A 16596-nucleotide genomic window follows, 5' to 3' on the forward strand; every position below is an offset into this window, starting at 1 on the left:
AAATATAATATTAGTATTATACATTTTAATATTATATATAAAACTTTGTTAACATCTAAATAAGTTTTATGGTTAAATATGTGGGGATGTTAAAAGTTTAAATTCAAAAACAAATAGAATATGTATACTTTTACAATAAATCATCGTGCAGAGGGTCCTACGAATAATTCCCACCCTAGCAAAGCAAATTATTTAAAAGCCTTTTTTTTTCTAAATTAAATTAAATAAGATTTGTTTTTATATAATAATAAAGCTGAACTGTGGTGCTCAGAAGACCTGAGGTAATATAATATAAGTAAGGCTCACTTGTCCAAGGACTTGGATTATATTCATTGCCCAAATTCTGCATTGAAGCGCTTGCCATACAGTCCCTTGGTATACAGTCTGAAAACAGGTTGCCGGTTGATGCATACATATAAAGAAGTAGAGGTGGACACTGTTATGGCGGAACCTGTTGCGGTTCGTAGTGAGTGGGTTGTTCAAATTAAAGCGATGCTCCATGAGGACGATGATGAGAATTGTGAAGCACATGGTAATGGGATTGGCCGAGCAAAGGCGGATGCGATCCTGCGAGTGCCCACGCCTCTGCTGAAGACGAAACCAGAGGCTTATATTCCGCAGTTTCTGTCGATTGGGCCTTACCACCATTCCAGGCTGGAGAAAGATATTAAATCTTCTTGTGCGCAACTTAAAATTTCAACAGCGGAGATGTACAAAGCGAAGTCCGCGGCCAGGCTCTCGCAGGAACTGCGCAAACGTGGTAAGTCTGTAGTTGACATGATGGAAGAAATGCCCGTGCGGGCAGAGATAGAGCGTTTCTATCACTTGCCACCCAGTGAGAGTAGAGACGCGGAGAATTCCCAGAACTTCGCTCTGATGATGGCGGTAGATTCATCCTTTCTCTTAGATTTCTTAAGGCCTCATGAAGAGAATGACATGATCAGCGAATTAGGTCCGCTTCATGAGTGTATAAAGTGTGATATTCTGAAGCTGGAGAATCAAATGCCGTTGGCAGTCCTCAAAAAAGTTTTCGAGAACATCGATGGAAGTGATTTCGATCAACTGTTGCAGAAGACGAGGACGGAGCTTTCTCCTTTCTGGGCACACGTTTGTAATGATGGTAGCAAATTACCAGTTATCGTTAATGATGAAAAGCATTTACTAGGTTGCATGCACGCATTCATTGCGCCAATCCTACAAATGCGTGAGGAGCAGAAGGAGAACACTTTATGGCAAATTTTAAAGCTCATTCTGGAGATCCCTGTTATAACGCTTAGTTATTTTCTCCCCACTGCAACCTTTGAACGCAGGTATGAAATCGCACTGAACGCGGAGAAGTTGGCGAAGGGCAGGATTCAATTCAAACCATCTAACAAGATTTGTTTCGACAAATACTCAGGTACGTTGTACCTTCCAGAGATAAATATATGGGAAACCCACGTGGAAGTGTTGTTTAGGAACCTGGTTGCCATGGAATTCAACGATCCCAGCCGTGGAAATGCCGTGATGCGTTACGTGAGTTTGATGAACTGCCTCATCCAGACTCCTCAAGATGTTCGCGTCCTCCGGGATTGTGGTGTCATTCGTACCAACTCAGCTGTTGGCGTCATAATGAACCGCCGCGCTGTTCGTACCAACATGTTAACAGACGAATGCATAGCCAAGATGTGGAACGACTTGGGTCAGCCCTTCTTTATTGGTCACTTGGGTCCTAAATCTGACGTCCTCGGTAGAGGACTGTTTGATGTGCTCGACAAAAACTATCGAAAAACCAAAATCAAAAGGATGATTTGTGGACTTTTCGACTACTTATCGAGCTGGAAATTTCTACTTCCTACCGCTGGGTTCTTGATTTTCGCCATGACTGTCATACAGACCTACTGTGACTTGTACCAAGAACACCATACTCCACCCCATCATCCACATTGACCTCCTGCTCCTGCTCCTCCTTAGTTTGTAATCAGCCATTTCAGCTTTTAAATTGACCACTCTATTTGACATGCTAGATTGGCCACTCTCTGTATCTTTTCTATTATCCACCACATATATATATATTTCATGTATGTTTTGTAATGCCCGAGGTCAAGGTTGAGCATCTTCATTTCCTTTACCTTTGTTGTAACACAGGTATATAGCTATTTCCATTATTACAGGGAAGCTTTTAATCTGTCATAGATTTCTGTCTCACATATTATTATGTGATGCGAAGGTTTATATACTTATTTTCATTATTGTATATTTTGTTTTAAATTTCTCGGTGCACAGCTTCATCCTTTATTTTATTATTCATGCTTTTTAATTCGCCTATAAGCGTCGACACCTATATTGGAATCGCTCTTAATTTTTCTTATAAATCCCAAAAAAATATTGACCTTAGTGTTATAGAAATTGTAGAAAGAAGTAAACAATTAGGAAAATTACCAATTTGGATTTTTCATGGGCTGAAATTATACTAATTCACACGGAACTATAGCTTTTAGTCCTATGTTTTTTATACAAGTTAAATATTTTGAAGGTTGATGTAGTTTATATAATTTTAATAGACAAAATAATATTTTCTGGGTCAATTTTATTTAAAATTGGGTACATATTTTTAAAAAAGATTACTTTTAATTTGCAAAAATTAAATGTCTCAAAGATTTTTCAGTGTGCTGAATCATTTATGCATTCAAAAGTATACTTTCAACAGTAAAAAATCACCATCTCATAACAAATTGTATTGTTTGATTCTTATCAAGAAAATCATTTCATCTATTTGTTGTTTTTGTAAGCTTGGCAGGACTACATCTTCATCATGTCCAATATGTGATCGAGATCAAAAAATTGAACTGACTTCATATCAAAGAGTGCCTTAACAGAGACCCCATAAACCATTTCATCTATTTATTAACCTACACCATTAAAATTATTTACTAACTAAAAATACAATTTAAACAATAAAACATATAATCTCACACATAATTATATCATCAATTTCTATAATAAAAAATAAACAAAATATAAATCACTTAAACTAAAACATTACAGAAATTATAAACCAAAATTAATTAAAAGAGATGTATATCTTATTTTATCAGATTAAATAATAATCAAAATATAAATCAATTCGGCTGGACCGTTACAAAAATCATAAACGAAAATTAATTAAAAATATATATATCTTATTTTACCAAATTAAATAATTTCGCTGACACAGACCTTACCATATCTCAGCACATCCTTATTATATTTATATTTTCTTTAGTATCCACGTCATTGTTGCAACTTGCAGTGTATCATTTAAAAGGCGAACAAAGTCCGTTGAAGGTGGAAGGTGGTCACCGTTTGTGAACACAACGAAGCGATAGCCACTGACAGCCTCCCTCGACAAAAGATTCGCAATGTCTAACTAGCCTGTCATAGGGTATTAAATGTCTGTTTAACTGCATACTCCTTAAGTCGATAACACACACGCTTGGTGTGTTGATAAATAAAAAAAAATAACCGCGGTATGTTATAGGCTTAAGGAATAAACGGACATTGAATATGCAGCTAAGCGGGCATTTAATGCCCTATGGCAGGTTCGTTAGCTATTACCCAAAAAAATCGCCTCAGATTATTTTATCTCTCTAGATATTTCACTTTTACTAATTATCTCTCTGTACGGATAGGATATGATATGAGCTGGCTAAATAATAATAGATTTATTATTGCAACGAAAGAAGCTAACTTTGACGGGTTCCGATAAACACACATTTTAACTTCTATTGATGATGGAGTTGAGTCACCGTTGGTGTCGCGATCACTGATAATAATTCAAAAGATTTGAATTATTATATAAAAATTCAAAACCAGTTCATATAAAAATAATTCAAAAGATTTGAATTATTATATAATAATTCAAAACCAGTTCATATAAAAATCTGATCCTTTGGCTTTTCAAAAGATTTGAAGGATTCTCTTTTGCGTTCCTCAATTCAATTCCAGAAAACACAACGGGATTCGATATTATTGACTACTATGTTCATTTGCAGTGTTATTGATTGATGTTATTGAAAAAAGTCACTTCTTAATGTTATTGAAAGAAAGCTATGCTCACTTGTAATTTATATGGGGATGGGCTTTCACCCCTACCAAATGCCTCTAGGTCTTAGGCCATTAACCTATTTCGTTAAATCCCAAGAAAACAACTTTTAAACGAAACAAATGTAATTCTAAAGCATACTTTCAACCCTAAATTGATGCAACTTATAAAATCCATCAACCTAGATCTATCTTAACTCTGGATCTACCAAGGGCCGAGAGGGATCAAATCTCTTTTCACTCTAAAAGAGGTTTGCATCTCAAAATATTTGATCCCTCTAGGCTTTGTAAAGTCAAAGTTAAGATGGATTAAGGTTGGCTTAATTATTAATTATAAATATAATTATTAATTTTATGTTTTTTTAGTTTAATTTAATTTAATTTTTCATTAATTTTTATGTAATTTGACACAATCTAAATGTTAAACAGACATGACATTATAACATCTCTACCATACTAGACTCTAGAGTGTAGCAACAAAATATTCGATCCCTCTAGATATTTAAAAGTGTCACAACAAGATATTTGATCCTTCTCTCTAGATATTTGATCCCTCTCAATACTTATAAATTCCCAATTAAAATAAATATTATTTATTTTATTTTATTTTTAACTAATTTTTATATGATTTAATCAAATTAAATATTAAACAAAACATTACATTACAACATCTCCACCATTAAATTAAAAATACGACTTGACACAATAACTTATTAAAATTAATTAAAATTAAAATAGATCAAATATATCCTGCATTCTTGAAGGGAAAAGATGAAGCTGAGGTGAGGGTGGTGACATCAGTGAAGGGAGAAGAGGATGTTTATTGCAGGAGCGGTGGAGATGTTGACACGCTAACATTGGTGTCTGCCACTCCTCAATCCCACAATTTAACACGCTAACTTCCCCTCATCAAAGATGTTTTTGCTGTATTCAGTTGCTGTATTTTGTCTCTCGAATCTTCGCAAAATCGACCTTTTTGAAAAAGCAAGGCCTGCGATTTACATTTACCTGTGGACCACCCTCGTACAGAAAGGTTTTGGTAGGTTATAATTTGCTTATTTAATTTTTTAATGTTGCAACGTCAATGAAAATATATAATATATATATTTTTATTGGAAAAATTATAAAAATATATAATATATATATTTTTATTAGAAAAATTATAAAAATATATAATATATATATATTTTTATTGGAAAAATTATATATTTATAAGAATGTATAATATTAATTTTATGAAAAATAATTTGATATTTTATATGAATAAGAATACGTATGTTTTGATTTTTGTGGTATCGTTTAAATTTAATAATAAGGTTTTAAGGTATTATAATAAAGTATTTTTTAAATTTAAATTTAGAAAAATAATAATTATTTTTCCAACTATTTTTAATATATCTAATTAAAAGCAAATATAATATGTAGAATTGTTATTTGTATTTAAGTTTTATGTAAAAATTAATTAATTTTACATTTAACTTTTTTTATTACATAAAATAAAGTTGAGACATTATTATTGTTATTATTTTCAAAAATATAATAAGAAACTGTGACCATAGCAATCTAGGACGATTATTGTTTTTTTCATAAAAAAAAATTGATAGTTTTTCAAAGTGTTTAAAAACATAAATTTATGTTTAGCTACCTTATTGATATCAAAAGAAATGTACAACATGTTTGTGATGGTTTTTGTTACTCCTCCTCTCTCCTACCAAATATAAACAAAGGGGTTTAACTCAGTTGCCCATTCTACCAATATCAGTTATCCCTCTAATCATCATATTCCTCATCTAATGAAATGGTTTTGAGGGATTACCTACAGTAAGATTCCTGAGACAAAATATGGTAGAATAGAAAGAAAATATTCAACTCTTTAACACCCAACCTTTTTATTTTATTTTAATTTTAATTGTAATTATGATAAGCATTTAATAAACTGCTATAAAACCATACAATGGACTATAATGCAACGGCATCAAAATTTATTTGACTATGGCAACCCACTACGCCAATCCAACAATGGACAAATGATATAACATTAACCACTAATAATTTCACCAGAACATATGAACATTCGAATGGCTAGATTTTGTGATGCATTCAATCCGCTTACTCCAAATAAGGATCAACCTTTGCTGCGCAGATCTGATAAATACGGGCGCCATCATCTTACCTCCCACAATAGATGGAGAACCTTTGGCTAAATGGCCTCTTGGCCCTCGCTTCCGGTGCTTCACGACTACACAAATCAATGGATGGCCTTTTAGCCTCTACGACCCAAATTTATGTATGGAATGACCCTTTGTTCATACGTTGTGTCTATGAACGACCCTTTATTCATACGTTGTGTCTATGTGGCCCTCACAATAGAGAAACATGCTTTAGTGGGTTAATGCACGTTAATAAAGCTCACACCATACTCCTGCTCCTCCTCTTCCTTAGTTTGTAATCAACCATTTCAGCTTTTAAATTGACCACTCTATTTGACATGCTAGATTGGCCACTCTGTGTATCTTTTCTATTATCCACCATATATATATATATATATATTTCATGTATGTTTTGTAATGCCCGAGGTCAAGGTTGAGCATCTTCATTTCCTTTACCTTTGTTGTAACACAGGTATATAGCTATTTCCATTATTACAGGGAAGCTTTTAATCTGTCATAGATTTCTGTCTCACATATTATTATGTGATGCGAAGGTTTATATACTTATTTTCATTATTGTATAATTTGTTTTAAATCTCTCGGTGCACAACTTCATCCTTTATTTTATTATTCATGCTTTTTAATTCGCCTATAAGCGTCGACACCTATATTGGAATCGCTCTTAATTTTGCTTATAAATCCCAAAAAAATATTGACCTTAGTGTTATAGAAATTGTAGAAAAAAGTAAAACAATTAGGAAAATTACCAATTTGGATTTTTCATGGGCTGAAATTATACTAATTCACACAGAACTATAGCTTTTAGTCATATGTTTTTTATACAAGTTAAATATTTTGAAGGTTGATGTAGTTTATATAATTTTAATAGACAAAATAATATTTTCTTGGTCAATTTTATTTAAAATTGGGTACATATTTTTAAAAAAGATTACTTTAATTTGCAAAAATTAAATGCCTCAAAGATTTTTCAGTGTGCTGAATCATTTATGCATTCAAAAGTATATTTTCAACAGTAAAAAATCACCATCTCATAACAAATTGTATTGTTTGATTCTTATCAAGAAAATCATTTCATCTATTTGCTTTTTTTGTAAGCTTGGCAGGACTACATCTTCATCATGTCCAATATGTCATCCAGATCAAAGAATTGCACTTGACTTCATATCAAAGAGTGCCTTAACAGAGACCCCATAAACCATTTCATCTATTTGTTAACCTACACCATTAAAATTATTTACGTAACTAAAAATACAATTTAAACAATAAAACATATAATCTCACACATAATTATATCATCAATTTTTATAATAAAAAATAATCAAAATATAAATCACTTCAAGCTAAAACATTACAAAAATCATAAACCAAAATTAATTAAAATAGGTATATATTTTATTTTACCAAATTAAATAATAATCAAAATATAAATCAATTCAGCTGGAACGTTACAAAAATCATAAACCAAAATTAATATATATATATATATATATATATATATATATATATATATATATATCTTATTTTACCAAATTAAATAATTTCGCTGACATAGACCTTACCATAGCTCAGCACATCCTTATTATATTTATATTTTCTTCAGTGTCCACGTCATTGTTGCAACTTGCAGTGTATCATTAAAAAGGCGAACAAAGTCCGTTGAAGGTGGAACACAGTCTTGCTTCAAACCCCAGGGTTTCTTGGGTTCACTCGCAGTTCAAACGCCGCTCAGGGAGCGGACATCCTGCTGCACCCATAGTGTTTCTAACCCAATCTTTAATACAATAGGAGAAACAACCCTGCAAAACTTGATGAACTTGCGATAAGCTTCGCATTTGGTTGGTGATATCTTAAGGTTGCTCGCCGCTCACAAACGACACGACCGATGGCTTTCTCTGCTTTATTATTTTTTTTGGTTAAAGAAATGCTCAGCCTTAGCGTGTTGCATGTCATCAAAATTAGTACTGGAATTTAGTTCTGCGTAAGAATAAGTTCTGTTCTCTTTCGTATTCTCATGTCTGTTTAATATTTGCATGGTGTTTCCACAGTATGGTTTACTATTGATCCTGAGAACAGATAGCCTAATTCTGAAATGTCTTCCTGAGGTTTTATTTTCTTTCATTCTCTAAATGCATGAAACATATTAATATAATTAGAATGTTCAACTCACCACATAGTCACTCTGCCAACCCTTAAACATTATTGATTATGCTAGTGTTTAACTATACATGTCTCAGTTTCCAACCTAAAGAAAATTGCCTAAACCAGAAACGGTTAAATGTAAAACTCTAACTCAGATCAACCCTCTTCTTGACAGCTTACGACTACTATTACCCTTCTAGAATCCAGATCCTAATTATATAGAAAATACCTGTTCTCACTGTTTAGAATGTTCAACTCACCACAGAGTCACTCTGCCAACCCTTAACAATTATTGATTATGCCAGTGTTTAACTATACATGTCTCAGTTTCCAACCCAAAGAAAATTGCCTAAACTAGAAACGGTTAAATGTAAAACTCTAACTCAGATCAACCCTCTTCTTGACAGCTTACCGCTACTATTACCCTTCTAGAATCCAGATCCTAATTATATAGAAAATACCTGTTCTCACTGTTTCTTTTATAATCCTAGGAAGAACTGTATCTCACAGGAATAAACATTTCTAGTTTCAGTTTAGTGCCTCATACCTGTGTTGTTTCCTGTAAGTGATCCCAAAGGAAGAGGTCACCTCTGTTCATTGTAGCTAGTCAACCACTCGACCACGAGATTGTCTTTCGAGACCAATCTTCCCCTAGTTTGCTCAAAGACTAACAGTGTTTTACAAGTTGCACGCGCTCTACGCCCTTACCATCTGATCATCACCAGACATAGTAAGCCCCTTTTCTTTTCCTTACTGCCTGTCCTCTACAACACAGTTTAAATATATTTTGGTAAGCGCCTTTTGGTAACCCATGCAGCTTAAATATATTTCGCATGAAAATATGGGCGATCTGCGCAGCTCTGTAAGTAGATTGCACCGGTATAAAATGTACTGACTTACTTAGTTTGTCCACCACCACCATGATAGAGTCGTTATTTTTCTGTTGAAAGTGGAAGGCGGTTTCTGCGACACCGCGTTCCCGTTTGTGAACACAATGAAGTGACAGCCACTGATAGCCTCCCCCGGCAAAAAAGTCGCCTCAGATTATTTTCTCTCTAGATATTTCACTTTTACTAATTCTCTCTCTGTACGGATATGAGCTGGCTAAATAATAATAGATTTATTATTGCAACGGAAGAAGCGTCGTCATCGCTGACGGGTTCCGATAAACACACATTTTAACTTCTATTGATGATGGAGTTGAGTCACCGTTGGTGTCGCGATCACTAATAATAATTCATAAAACCAGTTCATATAAAAATCTGATCCTTTGGCTTTTCAAAAGATTTGAAGGATTCTCTTTCCATTTCCAGAAAACACAACGGGATTCGATCACACCCCGAAATATCAATCAATCGATCTCAATCTCAATCGTGCGGTGATTATTGTTGTTATCATTGCCGACAGCTGCGTGGTGTGGCGATCGAATCCCACTAGTTGCTGCTACCTGGGAACTCTGAGGAGATTCGAGGTCATTTCTGAGGTGATTTCTGGCAATCTCTATGTTAAACAGACATGATATTATAACATCTTTACCATATTAGACTCTAGAGTGTAGCAATAAGATATTCGATCCCTCTAAATATTTAAAAGTGTCACAACAAGATATTTGATCCTTCCTTCTAGATATTTGATCTCTCAATACTTATACATTCCGTATTAAAATAAATATTATTTATTTTATTTTACTTTTAACTAATTTTTATATAATTTAATTAAATTAAATATTAAACAAAATATTACATTACATTACAACATCTCCATCGTTAAATTATTTTAAATACCACTTGACATAATAACTTATTAAAACTATTAAAACTAAAATAGATCAAATATATCGCATTCTTAGTACCAAATGACATCAGGTGAGGGTGGTGACATGAGTGACGGGAGAAGATGATGTTTATTGCAGGAGCGGTGGAGATAAAGCCGTATTTGATGCCCTGCCCTTCATCATTGGTGTCTGCCACCCCTCAATCCCACAATTTGACACGCTAACTTCCCATCATCATAAAGAGACATGTCTCTCGAATCTTCGCAAAAGCTATTTTTTGAAAAATCAAGGGCTGCAATTAAATGAAATTATAAATAAATAATGCATGTACAATATGTATGTTATAATTTGCTTATATATTTTTTTAATGTTGCAACGTCAATGAAAATATATAATATATATTTTTATTGGAAAACTTATATATTTATAAGAATGTATAATATTAATTTAATGAATAAGAATACGTATGTTTTGATTCTTGTGGTATCGTTTAAATTTAATAATAAGGTGTAAAGGTATTATAATAAAGTATTTTTTAAATTTAAATTTAGAAAAATAATAATTATTTTTCCAACTATTTTTAATATATCTAATTAAAAGTAAATATAATATGTAGAATTGTTATTTGTATTTAAGTTTTATGTAAAAATTAATTAATTAATTAATTATATATATATATATATATATATATATATATATATATATATATATTAAAAATTAATATTTTTAGTAAGAATCTAGTTATATTGTATTTTCATTAATTCATTTCCCTATTAAAATTGAAATAATATATTATACATGTTAAAATGTAATCCTGCTAAACTTATCCAAAAAAAATGTCAATTTATTTTAGAATCACAAATTATAATACTTTATATCATATACAGTTAAGTTGATATAATATCATTTAATGTTAAAGTGGTGATATTTATTTTTAACTAATTTAAAATATTTCTTCTCCACAATTAATTATTTAATATTTAAAAACATATAATAATGTAAATTTTTTAAATTTATTTTTATTAATTGGTTATTAAAATATAATAAAATTTAGGATTTTCATAATAACAAAAAAATCAGTTAATTAAATCTAATAATAAAAAATAAATATTTACTTATTTTTTCTTTTCTTTTCTTTTTTAAAATAAAATAAATATATAATATAATATTTGATTTAATAAATAATTAAAAATATATAAATTATGTTTAATTTTTATAATAATAATAATAATAATAATAATAATAATATTTTTTTCAATCTTATAATGTAATAAAATAGAATAATCTTTAAAAAATCATTATACCATTCCAAAATATTGGAAACAACTTTATAAAATTTCTCCCCTATCTTCTCCACTTTCACTTTAAATTCAATATCAAAATAGAATAATCTTTAAAAAAAATTATACCATTCCAAAATATTGGAAACAACTTTATAAAATTTCTCCCCTATCTTCTCCACTTTCACTTTAAACTCAATATCAAAATAAAAGTACAGCCAAAAAAAATTATTAAAATCTTTATAGCTGCCTCATAATTTTTGTTCCTTTATTTTAATTTATTTCTACATAAAATATAAGTTTTTAATCAAGATGTGAAAAATATAAAAAAAAATTATTATAATTTATTTTTAAATAGTAAAAAGATAAATATTAAATAATTATTAATGTGTATTATTTAAAAATGAAAATATAAGATCATCACTATTAAAAAAAACCATATCAAATGAAATAATTTATTTAAATTTTTATGTTATTTAATTATTAAATTTTTTTAATCTTTTCAATAATATTTTTATATAAATTTTATATTTCTCGAAATAATAAGTTTAAACTTTTTAATCAGTTCAAACTTCATTTTGAATAATAAAAAATTACAAGTATATATATTTTTAATTAAAATCCCATAAAAATTTAAAAACATGGCGTAGTCAAACCGGTGTATTTTGTAAAAAATAATAAAAAATCACACTTATAATTTTTTTGGGATTAAAATACCAAAAAAATAAATAACATAGCATAGTCAAACTGGTTTATTTTGTAAAGAATAATGGTTTATTTTGTAAAGAATAATAAAAAATCACAACTTTATAAAATCTCCCCTATCTTCTTCACTTTCACTTTAAATTCAATATCAAAATAGAATAATCTTTAAAAAAAATTATACCATTCCAAAATATTGGAAACAACTTTATAAAATTTCTCCCCTATCTTCTTCACTTTCACTTTAAACTTAATATCAAAATAAAAGTATAGCCAAAAAAAATGATTAAAATCTTTATAACTGCCTCATAATTTTTGTTCCTTTATTTTAATTTATTTCTACATAAAATATAAGTTTTTAATCAAGATGTGAAAAAAATTATTATAGTTTATTTTTAAATAGTAAAAAGATAAATTTTAAATAATTATTAATGTGTATTATTTAAAAATGAAAATATAATATCATCGCTATTAAAAAAAACCATATCAAATGAAATAATTTATTTAAACTTTTATGTTACTTAATTATTACATTTTTTTAATTTTTTTCAATAATATTTTTATATAAATTTTATATTTCTCGAAATAATAAATTTAAACTTTTTAATCAGTCAAACTTCATTTTGAATAATAAAAAATTACAAGTATATATTTTTTTAATTAAAATCCCATAAAAATTAAAAAACATAGCGTAATCAAACTGGTGTATTTTATAAAAAATAATAAAAAATCACAATTATAATTTTTTTTGGATTAAAATACCAAAAAAAATAAATAACATAGCATAGTCAAACTGATTTATTTTGTAAAGAATAATAAAAAATCACAATCATATTTTCTGTATTAAAATCCCAAAAAATTAAAAAACATAGCATAGTCAAACTGGTTTATTTACTCTTACAAAATACTTTGTATTAATGAATTTTCTTATTTAAAAAAATCATAATTGTTAATAAATTATAATTAAAATATTTAAATTAAAGAAGATGGGAGTAAAGCTTTATCGTGTGTCAGTGGTCACCATATCTCCCCTTACGGCACAACATTGACCCTACTCTCAAAGAAACAAAACATTGATAACCATAAATAATTGGTCTCTCTTTAATCAATGAATTTATCATTCTCGCAATGCTATCAACGTAAAAAGTTACACATTCTCTCACACTTCGCGCTTTTCGTTCAACTATTCTTCCGGAAGGGACGGACGTTTCACCAGCCTTTAAAAACGAATAACTGTGTTTCGATATTTTCAGGTTCGCCTGGAATTTGATGTCCCACGGGCTGTGTTCTCTGCCTTCTTGTTGAAATTAAAAGTTATAAAAGAAGATATTTATTATTAGTAATAGTTTAAAAAAGGTAAAGATACACCATTTGAGAAAATTATCCCCTGAAAATTAAAGCAAAAAATAAACTCGTAATTAAATTTTAAAATTTGAAATCAACTACATCATTTTTTTGGAAAAAAACTTTTAATAATACAAATAATAATAAATTTTTATTTATAAAATACAAATAACTAAATAAATTTAATTACATGCACCATAACAATGACAAGCAAATATTCACTTTTATTAAAATTTTACATGAACAAAAAACTTGTAATAAAAAAAACTTTAAATCTTATACCCAGTTTAATTTTAAATATAGAATTTCAAAATAATAACCAAAATTTTCACAATTCTACATGTGAACATTTCACCCCGTTTAATTTTACATAGTGTGAATGCATACTCCAGGGTTTCTTTGACACTGGTGTGCTAGTCACGGAAGGGCCTTAAGAGATGTGTATTGAGGCCATTGACCTTATATTTGAAAAGCACCATCACATTTACGAAAGACATTTACAATAATTAAACATTTCCATAGCATTGTCAGTTTTGAGAAACCATGTGTGTGACTCATCAATGATATATTTATTATTATAATTCTTGTTTTGTTTGTGAAAGAAACCATGTCTGTGACTCACCAATGATATATTTCTTATTATAATTCTTGTTTTGTTTGTGAAAGATGGGCGATGAACTATTACAATGGCTTTTGTGTTATTTTGCGTGATTCTTGATATTGTTGGTGAGATAAAATAGGCCACAGAAAAATTATTCTAGTTTGTGTCATTAATTCCTCTAAAGTCTAAGTTGTTGGTTGTAGTTGAGTGATTATGCCCCATTTTTCCTACTAACATCTAAAACACATCAGTTCAAGGCTTGTGAATTCTCAACTTGCCAACAATATAAGCAACTATATGCAAGAAGTATTTAGAATGTGCATTGGCATTAGGTTAAGAAATAAAGCAATAACAAAAGATAATAATATGGTGGTATTTCGAACCTGCACTGGCATTAGGTTAAGAAATAAAGCAATAATAAAAGATAATAATATGATGGACAAAGCAATATCAAAATAATAATAATAATAATAATATAGTGGATGAAGTTTTAAGCCATTCTCAGCACAATTATTAATGCATGTAATCCATAATTTCTATATTGAGTGATTATTAGTTAATAAATAATATTTTAAAACAGATTTTCTTGAAATTTTGATAAATTCGTAGATTATTTTTCCATCCAACATTAAAATTGACCTTAATCTAAAATTCCCTTTACTAATTTCATTTATAAAAAACTTCATCTACTAATTTCATTTATAAAAAACTACATCGAAACATACAACTCATATGCAACGAAACCTAAGATAGAACTCATATCTTCATGTTCACTTTAATTCTCGAGAGAAACAACATGAACAAAACAAGGGAAGCTGCCAGGCAGCAAGTCCCTGCATCAAGTTGAACTTTAGGTCTTTTCCAAAACTTAAAGGCAACTGCATAGGATACCATAGCAGCTGGCTCAGATGGCTTTCAAAGCGACCACAAAGATAGTACTACCATCATCCATGGAGGGAACCCTCAAGCACCTGGGTGAATGAAGCTAGCTTTTTTGAACATCCGAACACTTTTGCACAGAACACGTGAAAACTGTTTGCAAACGAGTTAACGGCGGATAGCTATGATGCCGATGGGCGTGGTGCTCCTACCTTCGCTTTTCTCTTCTGTATGAGAAGAACTGGTTGAGAAACGACAGAGTAATGCATGAAAGCAATCCGAGCACCCACACCCTGAATGTAAACACTGGAAGAGAACGATCATCGGTTGTGGGTACTGTGAGGGCAACTTGCTCAATTGGCGAATTAGCTTCTTCACCATTTTCAGCTTCCTCGTGATCCTCTTGACCATTAGAATAATATGATCCTTGATCTTGTTTACAAGTAGATAGATACTCCGAATGCTTTCGGAAACTGAACAATGTACTCTGTTCAGATTCCAGAACTGCACCACAGCCAATAGAAGTTGCATCACATGCCTTAACAAGCGTGTCTAATAATTGAAGTTAAAGGTTTTGTAAATTGAATAAGCAGGCTTACGAGGAGTTATCGAATCAGGTGAGTTAGAGGATTCCATGGCAGTTGAACATGAATGGATCAGAATATCAGTCGACCCTCTGCTTGCTCGATCCCTAAATCAAAATATCTACCTGTCTGGAAAATTTGGTAAGGGCACATATCCCGACATATCTTGATAAATCTTGTTTTGTTATGCCCTGATTCATCATGTAAAGCCTTGCTCTGTTTTGCTTCTATTGTATGTGTTTTAATCTCCTGATTTGAGTTTCATTTGTTTTTGGTTTACCCCTGATTTCTTAGTTGCAGGCTCGTGGATTTGAGTTTTCAAGACCTATACACAGTTTGCTAGATGGAGAACCAGAACATGACAGGACCATATTTGGACATAGTTAGTCAGGTACCAGGGCATGCATGCTCAGAGACTAAATTGCCATTGCTGGTATTAGACTAAAGGCTACCTTCTTCGGTACCCATATGTGTATTGCATATTTTGAAAACAATTGATCTTTCTTCAAGTTTGAGATATTCCAGAATCTATAATCCGGAGTCGAGGACGTTTGACAATATACTTTTATCTCAATTTTATAGTTTCTTATTGACGTTGCACAATAATAGTTTTACCAGAATTTCATAGCTGCTTTATGACAGATTAATTTAATTAAATCGTAGATTGGTAGAATATTCTAAAATAAGATCTGTTAAGTGTTTCACTTCCAATTGCAAAACAAATTTCCAGCTACCATATCCTTAACCTTGAGCAACCATCCATAGTAATTTCTTCAATGAAGTTAGCGCAATGTTGTGTAACGGAGCCGTTAGTCTACAGCCGAACCTAAAGCAGACAGTAAAAATCCAGGTACAAGTGATCCTTGTTGCAACAGAAAAATGAAACTTAAATTAATTATTAAAATCAACTAAGAGGGTAGGCCTGTTTAAAGACAATAAACTAACACGAAAGAGGTTTTCTTAAAAACCCCAAGTTTATCGAATTATCTTCCCCGTCATTATGCACTGTGAACAAGATTAATGGATCTTGCATAATAGATCTGTCACATGTGGCGTTCGT

General features: G+C 30.5%; 2 protein-coding genes across 2 annotated transcripts; one reads left to right on the forward strand and one right to left on the reverse strand.

Annotated features, from left to right (window-relative positions):
• Positions 1-441: 441 nt before the first annotated feature.
• LOC149229641 (putative UPF0481 protein At3g02645) lies at positions 442-1929 on the forward strand. The gene has a single exon (XM_089381084.1). The coding sequence runs from the start codon at positions 442-444 to the stop codon at positions 1927-1929; it is 1488 nt and encodes a 495-aa protein (XP_089237210.1).
• Positions 1930-14977: 13048 nt separating this feature from the next.
• Positions 14978-15631, reverse strand: LOC149229642 (oligopeptide transporter 1-like). Its single transcript, XM_089375885.1, has 2 exons — positions 15552-15631; positions 14978-15456 (listed from the first exon to the last, which is right to left on the reverse strand). Exons 1-2 carry the CDS (start codon positions 15586-15588, stop codon positions 15161-15163), a joined length of 333 nt encoding a protein of 110 aa, XP_089232011.1. The 5' UTR covers positions 15589-15631; the 3' UTR covers positions 14978-15160.
• Positions 15632-16596: the final 965 nt, after the last annotated feature.

Source organism: Pinus tabuliformis, chromosome J (assembly GCF_031772625.1).
Source record: "Pinus tabuliformis cultivar Carrire ecotype Pingquan chromosome J, CPIR1, whole genome shotgun sequence".
Classification (NCBI taxonomy): domain Eukaryota; kingdom Viridiplantae; phylum Streptophyta; class Pinopsida; order Pinales; family Pinaceae; genus Pinus; species Pinus tabuliformis.